General features: G+C 41.4%; 2 protein-coding genes across 6 annotated transcripts in view; one reads left to right on the top strand and one right to left on the bottom strand.

The window, feature by feature from the left end:
- The first annotated feature begins 896 nt into the window (after positions 1-896).
- Positions 897-6,574, top strand: hspa13 (heat shock protein 70 family, member 13). Its single transcript, XM_078246608.1, has 5 exons — positions 897-1,078; positions 1,200-1,540; positions 2,195-2,408; positions 2,565-2,732; positions 4,179-6,574. Exons 1-5 carry the CDS (start codon positions 1,054-1,056, stop codon positions 4,757-4,759), a joined length of 1,329 nt encoding a protein of 442 aa, XP_078102734.1. The 5' UTR covers positions 897-1,053; the 3' UTR covers positions 4,760-6,574.
- The window catches only part of gdpd5b (glycerophosphodiester phosphodiesterase domain containing 5b), a 47,419-nt gene continuing 40,679 nt past the window's right edge, over positions 5,471-12,210 (bottom strand). For 3 of the 5 annotated variants that reach the window (XR_013501754.1, XR_013501755.1, XR_013501753.1), the window contains 4 exons: positions 11,168-11,250; positions 8,909-9,021; positions 8,332-8,714; positions 8,057-8,146 (listed from right to left, as the gene is read on the bottom strand). Coding sequence is in view for 1 of the 5 variants with exons in the window: in XM_078246607.1 (XP_078102733.1) it covers positions 8,061-8,146; positions 8,909-9,021; positions 11,168-11,250 (282 nt within the window). In the remaining 4 variants the exon portion in view is untranslated. Of the gene's footprint in view, positions 8,147-8,331; positions 8,715-8,908; positions 9,022-11,167; positions 11,251-12,210 lie in introns of all 5 variants that reach the window. The other 2 variants (XR_013501756.1, XM_078246607.1) reach the window with 2 other exon arrangements.

Here is a 12,210-nt window from a genome sequence, read left to right as displayed (position 1 = left end):
CTAAACAGCCATGAATTAAATATAACAAATTAATAAAAAAATGTAATATAAAAAAGTAATTTTTAATTTGATAATTACAAACGTTAGTTAAAATCTTTTTTTTTAATTGAAAGTGTTCTACTTTAAGTCTGATTTAATGTATTAAATGTTTTGTATTGTTTTCTTTAACCCTCATGTTGTCCTTGGGTCAAATTTCATAAATTTGGGTTTCTTTCAACCAAAATGCCCCAAAATAACAACATGGATGGTTCCATAAGACGCTCTTCACAAAGGAAATTAAGGATCAGATCTCTTATTTTCATAGAATTTTGGGTGTTGTATTAAATTTTATAGCATTATCCTGACTAAACTTTGACAGATCTGTGTTTATCCATTACCTTCATTCCTCTGATCTTAACCATTAGTCAAAATCATTCATAATTTCTGCTTATTTCTTAAACAAAATTTAGAAAATTTCATATAAATGAGGTTTATTGATCATGAATTCCAAAAAATAAGTGTAAAAGTAGTGCAAATAAATAGGTCTAGTGGTGAATATACTGGTGTTAATGGAAAAAGTGGCAAAAACGTTGAAATAAGCGACAAAAACGTAAAAAAAAAAAAAAGCAAGCATAACGTGGGGGAAAAGCAACATAAACGTAATAACAGTGTCTAAAAGAGTGTTAATTTTGACACAAGGGTTCATTTTCTTTTAATATTTTCTTTTCATTTTTTTTTAATCAACGTCAACTGCCCTGGCTCTGCCTGGTTGGCTGAGAACACGGATACGTCATGAAACTTTCGTGTTACGTTGCATGTCGCTAGCGTTGATGGGAAGAGTAGTTCAACGCTGGATGTGCGGTAACCGTGGCGTCGATTGTGTACGATTGTGTATGCCGTTAACTACATTACCCAGCATCCACAAGGAGCCATGCAATGTTGACGTGTATTTTGTTGGTACTAGTCTAGTCCATATGGTACTAGCTAGTCAGTTGTCAAAGCCGGACATCATTTCAGCTTCTGACGGACGTTTTGTGAATTTTAACCTGTGGGTGACTTCGCAATTGTGCGACGATGTCCGGAGAAATGTCTATGATTGGTAAGTTGAATGACATCATGAATGATATTTTCTGGTAATTATCGGTGACTGGACTGGATGCTAACACACGAGCTAACTGGTTTGGTCCATCTGTAATACGCATGTTGTCACCGTGTCACAGGTTCGGTGATCCTGGCCCTGTTCCTAGCTGGCTATCTGGGCCAGCAGTACTTGCCGCCCCCGAAACCGAAAGTGATCGGCCTGGATCTGGGCACCACCTTTTGCTCGGTCGGCGTCTTCCATCCGGGCAGCGGGGAGGTGGAAGTGATAGCAGATGAAGAGGGTAGGAAGAGCATCCCCAGCGCCGTCTCATTCACCACCACTGCGGTGCTGGCTGGACATGAAGCCGTGGACCTGGCCGACAGCAACCCTCAAAACACCATCTACGATGCCAAGAGGTTCATCGGGAAGATATTTGAGCCGGAAGTCCTGGAGCAGGAGAGTGCTCGGTACCCGTTTAAGGTGGGTCGTGATGGGATTGGTTTGACGTTAGCTGACTGTGAACTACTTTGCATGTTATTGCAGATTGAGTGATTTCTGTGGTGCATCATTTATGTTTCCTGGAGTCACTTTAGCAGACAGGTTTACTGATCAGCAGTGGTGTTTTTCTTCATGTGCTACATCATTTAGACTCATCAGCCTTTATTAAATGCAATCAGATATACACAGAATAAAAGGATTCTTATAGTTTGGGTAGAAACTATATGAAACCATAGGCTTGATCTACAGTAATCTGTAGTTTGTCTTTCTCAATTAATGTCTTAGTCATTTAGTCTGTACAATTTCGAAAACCAGTGAAAGATGTTCGCCGCAGTTTCCAAGAGCCTAAATTGACTTTTTCAGATAACTTATTTTGTCGAAACAACAGCCCTAAGCCCATAGATATTCAATTGACAATGAAGTTAAACATCACAAATCTCCCCATTTGATAAGCTGCAACCATGGAATGTTGAAAAATGATTGATTATCAAAATCGACTCATTGATTTGATTTAGCTCTACTTGAATTGAAAATTTCAACCAAATCACGATGATATCACCTAACCCCATGTTCATCGCCTGTGGTCTGCTCTCAGTTTTGTAATCTCTCCACACTGTTTCTTTGCACCTCTTCCAGGTGATCAATAACAATGGAAGTGCAGAGTTTCTGATCTCTACCAACCACACCTTCGCTGTAAGCCCCGAGTTCATCGGCTCCAGACTGCTGCTGAAGATGAAGAAGATGGCCGAGCGACACCTTGACATGCCCATCCAGAAAGCTGTCATCTCGGTGCCTGCAGAGTTTGACGAGAGACAGAGGAACTACACTGTCAGGGCCGCCAACCTCGCTGGTCAGTTCTCTAAATATTTTAATCTGATGTTGGATGTCCTAGTAGGTCATTTGAGTTTCTTTCTTTCTTCCCCAAAAACATTACATATACAAGCTACACATACTGCATTAGTAATATAACTGGCATATCGTGTACAATCTTTTCTTTGTCTTGCAGGCCTGGAGATCCTGCGTGTGATCAATGAGCCCACAGCAGCAGCCATGGCCTACGGCCTGCACAAGGTGGATGTGTTTAATGTGCTGGTGGTGGACCTTGGGGGAGGAACCCTGGATGTTTCTCTGCTCAACAAACAGGGAGGCATGTTCCTCACCAGAGCCATGGCAGGTAATGTGTTTACCCACTTTAGTGCTAGGAGATGAGATGAGCCCACTGTTGTCTGAAAAAGGAGCTTCACCTTTTGTTGCACAGTTCATGTCCCAGTTAAAGGTGCAATATGTAATACTGACAGCTAGCGTTTAAAATAGTTACTGCAGCCCAAATTCAAAATACTGGAGAGAGTCGTCTCCCCCGCCCCCTCCTCCCCAGACTCAAAGTTCACAGAGGTTAACAGGCTGAGACCGCAGCATCCACAACAATGTTGCTAGACGCTAGTCTCGCATAGCCAGACATTACTTCACAGCGCAGCGGAGTAGCTAACGTTAGATGCTGGCTATATTGACAGACATAAAAGCCCGTGCTCATGCGGAGCTCTGTACCCGACTGACAGACACACTTTCTCGGCTTAAAATTATGGCAACAACCGCTAAAAACAGTGCAAACTCACGGTCCTCCCGATTTACAGCCCCCGTCTCTTTGCTTAAAATAACTCACTGTTGTTGGCTATGGCCGCTGAACAGGCTACACGTTGTAAACAGCCGTGGCCCGCTTGCCTGGTCCTCCGGTAATGTTAGCAGGGTTAGCATGGCGCCGTTAGCCAGGACCTGTCGGGATCACTTTACTGGCTGTGTCTCAATTTTTTTTGCGAGTTATCAACTCGGGTACTCTAGCTATAATTCAATGTGAGTACACAAATCTTGAAATTACATAAAATGCCCGTCCCTTGTAGCCGTGATAAATTAGCCTGAAGCTAATGCTTACCTGTTCAGGAGGAAATTAGCCAACTCGGCGTCCTTTTGGGCTCTACGCTGTCTCCATCTTTCAAATACATCTCCAATATTTACCCAAGGTTTTATTACGTCTCTGGTCATACAACTATTAGAAACATGCCTCTTTTTTTTTTTTTTTTAGGTCTGGTAGAATCTATCTCTGTTGATGCTGTTCGTTTGTTTGCTGCTTTTTCATGGCTGTCCTAATGTTAAAGCTGTAGCGCGCTGGGTTTATGTTTTTACAGGTATATCTGGCAATCTGGCCTGGCTGTCAAACTGGGGAGTTGATAACAACACACAGGCCAAAACACAAACAGAAATTCCGTCACGGAACGGAAATTCAAAAGGAGATAATACTGGCCTTAGCATTGTTGTCAGAAAAGATAGTATTTCAATTTAGCATGTTTCCTTAATATCTGATGACGCATTGGGGTCATTTTTGGATTAAATACAGTAAATATATTACATATTGCACCTTTTTAAAGGCTTAAAATATTATTTTATTCTGTGCTCTCAACAGTTGAAAAAAAATATGGAAACTTTCCAATATCTGTTCAGACAATAATCTGCTTAAATTTTAGCATCTTTAGTCTGAAACTTTGCAAAGTAGCATTTGCCCAAATAAGAGCCATTATTGCCGGAGGGAACTGTAGCCTAATCTTAAGCGGACTGTGTTTTTCGGCAGGGAACAACAAGCTGGGAGGTCAAGACTTTAGCCAGAGGTTGCTCCAGTACACCATAGAGCGAGCCCAACAGCAGTTTGGCATCCCCCCCACTCACAAAGAGGACATCCACCGTCTCCGACAGGCCGTGGAAGCCGCCAAGCTCAACCTCACCCTCCAACCCAGCGTCACCATCAGGGTGCCCCTGCACCTTCACGCCCACGGCAGCTCCGTGTCACCAGAAGGCTCGGCTCCTGCGCCGGTTCTCTTCCAGGCTGTGATCACTCGCGAGCTGTTCGAGGAGATCAACAAGGACCTTTTCCAGAAGATCCTTGCTCCCGTTGAGACGGTGTTAGCTGAGGGCCACCTGGAGAAAGAGGACGTGGATGAGATTGTTCTGGTCGGAGGGTCTACCAGGATCCCGAGGATCAGGATGCTGATCAGGGAGTACTTTGGGAAGGAGCCCAACACATCAGTAGACCCTGACCTGGCTGTGGTCACAGGTGTGGCTATTCAGGCCGGCATCATGGGCGGCTCCTGGCCTTTACAAGTGAGCGCTATAGAAATCCCCAACAGGCACTTGCGCAAGACGAACTTCAGCTAATCTTTATCAAGGTTATTTATTAAGATAAAAGGGATGCCTCAAAAACTTCCTAACCGTTTCATGCTATCTTATGTGCCACATTTACAATCTGCTGAAGTTAAAAAAAAAATTAAAAAAAAATAAAATTGCCAACAAAAGACACCTGAAGGAAGAAATGCAAGATGCTCAGGTTTTTCAAGTTCTCTCATGCTCTCGTTTGTGAAAGGCAGCGGTGGCAGAAAAAATATTTGAAAACATTCCTCTTTGACAGACAGTGACTGATAACAGCTGCAGAAGTGGTCAGTCCTGTTCGCATTTTTAAAGTGACAGCTGCTTTTGTTGCGCACAAAGCTTCAGCAGAAATAACAAACAAATACTGAGGAAATGTGTATCTACTGATCCATTAAGCTTCACTGATGATGCTTATTAATGGTAGATACTTTTAATGGTGTTCTATTCAGGGAACAACCTTTTAAAGGACTTACAGACTAGCCAGTACATCTTCAGCTATTTATTTATTCCTTGTGTGTGTGTGTGTGTGTGTGTGTGTGTGTGTGTTGCAAAAAAGACGATGTTGTGCACATCCATGTAGTTTCTGGTACAAGACAAAAAGTCCACACAACAGTTAAATGCTCCGAAAAAAACTTCAAAAACACTTCAATAGTGCAAATGAGGCACACAACGAACAAATTGTGGGCCAAAACGTTGTGTGCATTATTTGCACTATTAAAGTATTTTTCGGAGCATTTAACTGTTGTGTGGACTTTACCTTATTTGATGAGGATGTGTGTTTTGCAGACATCTTTCCATCAAAGGATGACACACAGTGTGCTTGGGCCTGTTATATTGTTTGAATTGAAGTTTAGAGGTGAACCGCTATAAGCTAGTGGTTCCGTCAGAGGCCCTGCATGGTGTCCCACAGAGGATGTTATGTCCGCTGGAAGTCATTGGGACAGAGGGAGACCTTTCTATAAACATGCATTTATATACAACTCTATTCAAACAAATTCACTGCAATACTGACTACTCATCTCATAAAAAAGGTGCTCTGGTGAGCTGCAGAGTTCACAGCTGATGGATGAAGTGCATGTTGAAGAACGCCTTAACATTCACACAGTACTGTTAAATCTTAAATCATTAGCACCATTCCTCCCTTTGAATGAAATACAGACTGCATTATTTAAGAGTTAAGAACAGTCATGCTCAGTGCTGCACTTTGAGGACGCCCACTTGTTGGCCAACTTTACCTTTTTTTTTGTGCAATAGTGCTTTAAGTGGCAGTGACTTACACACTTATGTAATATTTGTGCTGCATATCAGAGTTAAGAACAACAGCCTGCTTTTGCTGCTGTAGGTAGAGAAGGTCAACACTGGTAGTCCCACAGAAGGACTAAAACATTGCTTACTGTGCCTTGTGTATTTGATAGAAAATGTGTTGTTACATTTAGAATGAGAGATGATTTCCATTTCTGTTCAGATGGTCCAATATAACCATTTTTCGAAAGAACTCGTTACCTACATTCCTTTTTTTTTTTTTTTTTTAAATTGCAACTTATTTTTGCCAAAAGTCATTCATGAGTAGGTGTATTTATTTTATCTAATTTTTCTTTTTAAATGTTATATTTCTCATGTTGGAACTGAGATTGTGATATAAGAGAGCCTTAACTAAAGATGAAGCTAATTTGAGGCTATGTTTGCCTTTGATACTATACAGATCATTTACCAGGAGAAAAACAATGATGAGACTATGATCTATTTTTGTTGACAAATTTAATTGACAAAGAAGTTAAATGTTTACAACCTGCATTTAGCCAATTAAAATACATTTCTTCACTGTCTTGTTTATTTTAAGTCTCATATTTCTGGGCAACATACACAAAGCTCATCACGTGTTAAGATCTTTCAGATGCTGATTATATGGACCTAATACGCCATACGTAAGTCAGTCCGGAGACAAGAAGGGGGAATCCATATAAACCTTGAGCAAAAACTCACAACAAATGAACTAGAAGATTTTTTTTTTTTTTTTAATGTTTATTTCTGAGGCACAGTAATACAAAAAGAAAACACAAAAGGCAATCTGTTTATTGACCCTGTGTTACCTGTAGCGTCCCTTCAATTAGCTTAGAGCTTTATTTTCACATTTAGCACCCACTTCATTTACCTTACAGCAGTCAGTTTTACACCAGCAACCAACATGTAGATGCATGTTGTCGGTTGTCACTCAAATACCACAGAGGTAACTGCAATTCAGAGGCTGTGTAGGAAGTGAAATGACTTCCATCTTGACCAGGCTATTGCTATTGTAATTATTATTCATCGTCATGTTGTTCAAATGTAATGCTTAGTTGGCTGGAGCATCTCACACACTGGTTCACCTTTTATGTACAATAACACACTCAACATAGCACTGCACACAGGGTAAAAAAAAAAAAAAAAAAAAACCCAGCCAGAATACACACAATACACCGTTCACATCTTATAAAAAAAATAAAGTCCAAACACATTCACATGAACCATAAACAGACAGCACAACTCTTCATCACCAAACCGTTTTCATCTGTTCTGGTGCTCTGGGAGCACAGCTCACATATCAGTCAACATGATCATTATGGTTACATACACTGGTCAAAAGTAGGGGGGGGGCATTCAGCATTTATCGAAATAATTATCTTACATATACCTTGTGAATATTTCACTTGGAGGAAAAGGCAGGATTGTGTAAACGGCGTGTTCATGTTTTTTGTTTTTCTCTTTAAATATAAATATTAATGTTAGTACTATTAAGAACAGCAGCACAATGGCGTGCTGACGGGAGGCAAGAGCATAATGAGCCGTTAGCGATTAGTCTCATGCTGCAATAAAGCCTTGTAAAAAGCCCCTTTATAAAGGAAATTCACCTGCGAGAAGAGACGAGTATTTAAAGAGTGGTTAAAAACAAGGAACTGCTTTGGAAAATTAGCTTAAAATAAAGAATCTGGAAACATCTTTAAAAGAAGCAGGCCTTGGTAACTCAGAGGGGCCTCTCGGGTATTCAGATGTGAGAGAGGAGTCCACAGATTTGGCAAATTCCATTAATAAAAAGTGCGTGCAGTCCTGGGTGATAAACCGTATGTCTGAAAAGCAAAACACAAAACTATTTACAGAATGTACACAAAGCAACTGGGTGGTTGTTTTTCTCCATCCGATGCAGCAGTCTGTCATTATTCACTAGGACAGAGGAGGAGATCAGACATTACACAGACTGGAACAGGAATGATGTGAGCACAGAGCGTTGTCGTCTCCATCTCGCTACAGTAGATTCACTCAGGCTCAGTCCCAATCATTGGCTAATGCCCCGATTGGTGTAGTAGTCGTAGCCATTGTCCGTGTACAGCTCCTCAGCACTGCCGACTCCATTCCCCACCTCTGGAGGGCGCCAAAGGATAAAGGAAAAGAAGTCAGTGAACTGTATGATGATTACTTTCACACCACATCAGTTTGCAAGAAAACACTCAGCTTTGGTCCAAAAAGATATTGAGTGAAAAATGAAAAGACAAATGAATGGGAAAACGATGGAGAGCCTCAAATAGCTGGCACTGATGATGGCTTACCTTTGACCCCCAGCACTAGAGGCTGTCAAGACAGACTGGGGCGTCTATAAGCAGCCCTATACATGAAGGTTTCTCCAGTAGGAGGGTGGTGGGGGAGGCCTGGTGCATGAAGGGATGGATGGATGGATGAAGGGGAGAAGGGCATAGCAGGCAGAGAAGTGGCAGGTAACGAAGGATGCAATGGATGCATGGAATAAAAGGAAGAAGTCACTGCCGGTGGGGGAGGTGGTAGCATGGACAGGAGGTGGTGCACAACACACAGGCCGCTACTGGGGAGGACCTTCAACAGGGAGGAGAGGAAGAGTAGGAAGAGGAGGAGCGAGGACATTCACAGACACTCGGACAGATGCATGCTGGGAGGCAGAGACATGCTAGCCGGGCACCTGAAACTCAAAATGGCTCATTCTTCATCTTTGAGTTAACAGATGTTTTGTAAATCAAAATGTGAAGCGCAAAGAGAGGAATCTGTTTCTGAGTTCTGGAGCCCAAACCAACCAACCGACAACAACACGCTACAAAAACATCCAGGAGTGACACATATGTACACGTCCCTCTCGTCTCAGTGCGACGGTCTTACCTGAGAAGATAAGTTTCTCCTTCATGACGTTGAGGTCTCTGCTCGACCTCCGGACTGCGGCGCTCAGCATGATCTGTTCAGGGTTGTAGCTGCGCATCCCGCTCATCCGATACCTGCGGAGTCACAGGTAAGGTCAGAGATCCTCTTGAGACAATAATGATATCACTGACTACTGCTGCCTCTGCTCGCAATATGCAGTTCAGGGTATCAAGTTTTGGTCCATAGGGGGATAACATCTACATTTTTAGAAGGAGCTATGGAGTTAGTGTACAAGCCTAACTCTGTTTTACTGTTGAATTAGTTCTTCTTTGAGCAAACTGATTCCTGGATTGCAACTACGGTTTGTTTGAATGTAGTTATAAATGCAATGTAATCTAACCCATTAACATGCTGAATCATGTTGATGTTAATACACAATGATTTTCCAGAAGGTAAGTGGTCAAATGGTCCAATCAATCAAAAGGGATTTTTAAACAACGTGGCAACCCTAAACTTGTTTTTATTAATGGCCCAATCTGTTAGGCATTACTGAATGACACATTACCCATTCATAAAACTAATGGTTACAACTGAAATGCTAAATAAATTATGTGTTTGTTTTGGATAGAACTATTAGAATAGTGGTTTTATTTTTACCCTGCATCTATTGAAAATACCGTTTGAATTTAAAATGAGTCAAATTAAATACAGATCAATTTGCTTTATTCTGTGTTCATTTAATCAACATTTGTTAGTTCCACATCGGCTCACTCCTAGACCTAGCTTTGTGTGTCAAGGCAGAGGAATTAATTTCCTGTTTGGGAAAACTGCGTCTTTGCTTTAATGAAAATGTCACTTAACTTAACTGAAGAGCATTAGTCCCAATGAACTGGGACTAATGCACAGAGGCATTTAGAAACACAAATGCAAACAGGCAAGCTCTTAGTTCATCAGCATCAATAAAAGCCAATCCTGAGGCACTTCCCTTGATGAATGCATATCCGTGCTTCATTTTGGACATTTAGTCTTTTGGCTTAATAAGAGGAGTAATTAATTAAGATCTCATTGGCGACTTCATGCTGGGGGTATTTTGTGCTGCGTGGGTGGAAAGCATTCATTTTATTTAGCCCACAGGGACAAAGACGTGAGCTCCTCCCTCTAGAGGAAAGTGGGAGCAGTGCAGTACAACGATTCCGGTGAGACAGAGAGAAGTGAGAGAGAAAAACAATATAGAAGGACAATGGTAAGGTGGAGCGAAACATCTGATGAGATGTGATGTCAAAATAAAGAGCGACAAAAAAAGAGAAAGAATGGAAAAAGATAGAGAGACGGAAGAAGACTGCATCAATAAAGAACGATGGATACAGATAGTGAAAGACGGTGAAAGGAGAGAAAACTTTGGGTCAGAAGAGGTGACCCAGTTACCTGATCATGTGATAGCTGAGAGAAGATGCCAGAATGCAGCAGAGGAGGAGAAGAGCATGCACATCAGGCAGAGGAGAGAGGACGAGGAAGAGGCAGAAGGACAAAAGAAGGCGGGAGACAAGAAAGGTCAGTTTAGAAGCCAGCAGAAGCTACTGAAGAGCTCGGCTAAACAGTGCAAACCTGCACCGGACCGTAAAAAAAAAAAGAAAGAAAGAAAGAAAAAAGATAAATGCCCTCCATCCCAGAGATGACAGGAGGACAGGCCATCTGTCTCTGGAGTTGTCACGGAAACAAACAAAACCACTTGCTCCAACAGAAAGAGGAAACACTGGAGGAGTGGAAAAGGTGTACACATCTTTGCTAATAGAAGACTCTAGAGGCTCATACAAAGTACATCTTCTCTTTCACAACACTGAGGTGCAAGGGGAGAGCAAACAATACATCATAACAGCTTGTAAAAAATGATATAGCACATACATGTCATTGTGTGTCCTTTCTACCCTTTTCTTTGAAGGTTATTATTTGGCAAAATCATTTCAAAAAAAGTGATCAAAACACAAGGGAACAGCTAAAATACGTATGAGCCGTTATTTTTTAATGATCATTCCAGACAGAGAGATGTCTACTGAGTTAAAGTGTGTCACATTGAATGAGAGATGTCAGTGAAGGGTGCTTGTTAAATCAGCAGTAATTGGTGGTATGTACTCCGCATGTGTGAAAGAGCACAACAGGAGAGAGACACACAAAAAAACAGAAGATCAGTGTTTATACACCAGCAGACAAGACATTGAGTCTTGTGTAAGAACTCACTATAATGACTTTACTACAGTTATATCATGGAGTGGCTGTACTTACTTCTGGAAAATGAATATTCCTATGACTACAGCAAAGGAGATGAGGTCCACAGACACCCACATCAGGCAGTATTCATCTGGTCTCTGGAAACACACGTGCACAAGTTTAGAAGTTTAGTGGTGCAGAATCCGCCACTGGGTGGCATTATATGTCAACAATACAATTCTTTTTATCTTCTATATATGTCACACTTTTTTGTTTTTGTCATGTTTTTTCACAAATAATAATAATTTAAAAAGAAATAATACAAGCTCTTGCGTGAGCAGCTTCTAACTGAATCTCTGTGGTTTAAAGTTTAGTTTCCATAGCTGCTTTATTTTAACGTTTTATGTTCGCTTATAGGAGTCGTGTTAAGTTACTGCCAATGAAGACCCAACATTTTTCTGATTTGGCTACTTCATAATAATAATAAAAATCATTTTTATTGTGAAGAATTTATAGGAAATCTAACCATTTTACAGCTGCTCCTTTGACCACTAAGGCTCGCCGGCTTCTCAATAGCAACAGCAGACATTGTGACGTAAGAACAGGAATGTCTGTAGTAATAGCCTACATATTTGTGAGTTTGTGTAAATTCAGGGGAAGCACCAGAACAAAAACACAGACATCACCAACAGTATGATAAACACATGATTCACTCTGTGGTTTCCGTGACATGAGAAATACTTTGAATGAGTACTTAGTTCACTTAGTTGAGTAGGTGGTCCTTAATGTGGCCCAGGACCGATACCATACACACTGCTAAAAGAATGTGGTCATACAGTATGTGGCCCAGACCACCTCCAAATGTGGTCTGAATGACTGGATCTCAACGTGTCCTCAATGCATCCTAGCTGTATTCACACCTGTACTTAGAGCTGTCCACCTGTGATCGGATCACTCAGGACGATGTTAATACCTGGTAAGAATGGGGCCTTAGATTCATAGTTGACACTAACAGACAGCACTGCAAATGCCACGGCAGCTTAAACTCTCCCTGAACCACAGCAGGGGGCCGGGGTCATGTCCACATGTTGTCATGCAGATTCCCCGTATGGTGCTCC

Source organism: Sander vitreus, chromosome 3, assembly GCF_031162955.1.
Source record: "Sander vitreus isolate 19-12246 chromosome 3, sanVit1, whole genome shotgun sequence".
Lineage (NCBI taxonomy): Eukaryota > Metazoa > Chordata > Actinopteri > Perciformes > Percidae > Sander > Sander vitreus.
Note: the sequence above shows the minus strand (reverse complement) of the source record. Positions and strands in the feature narration are given on the sequence as shown.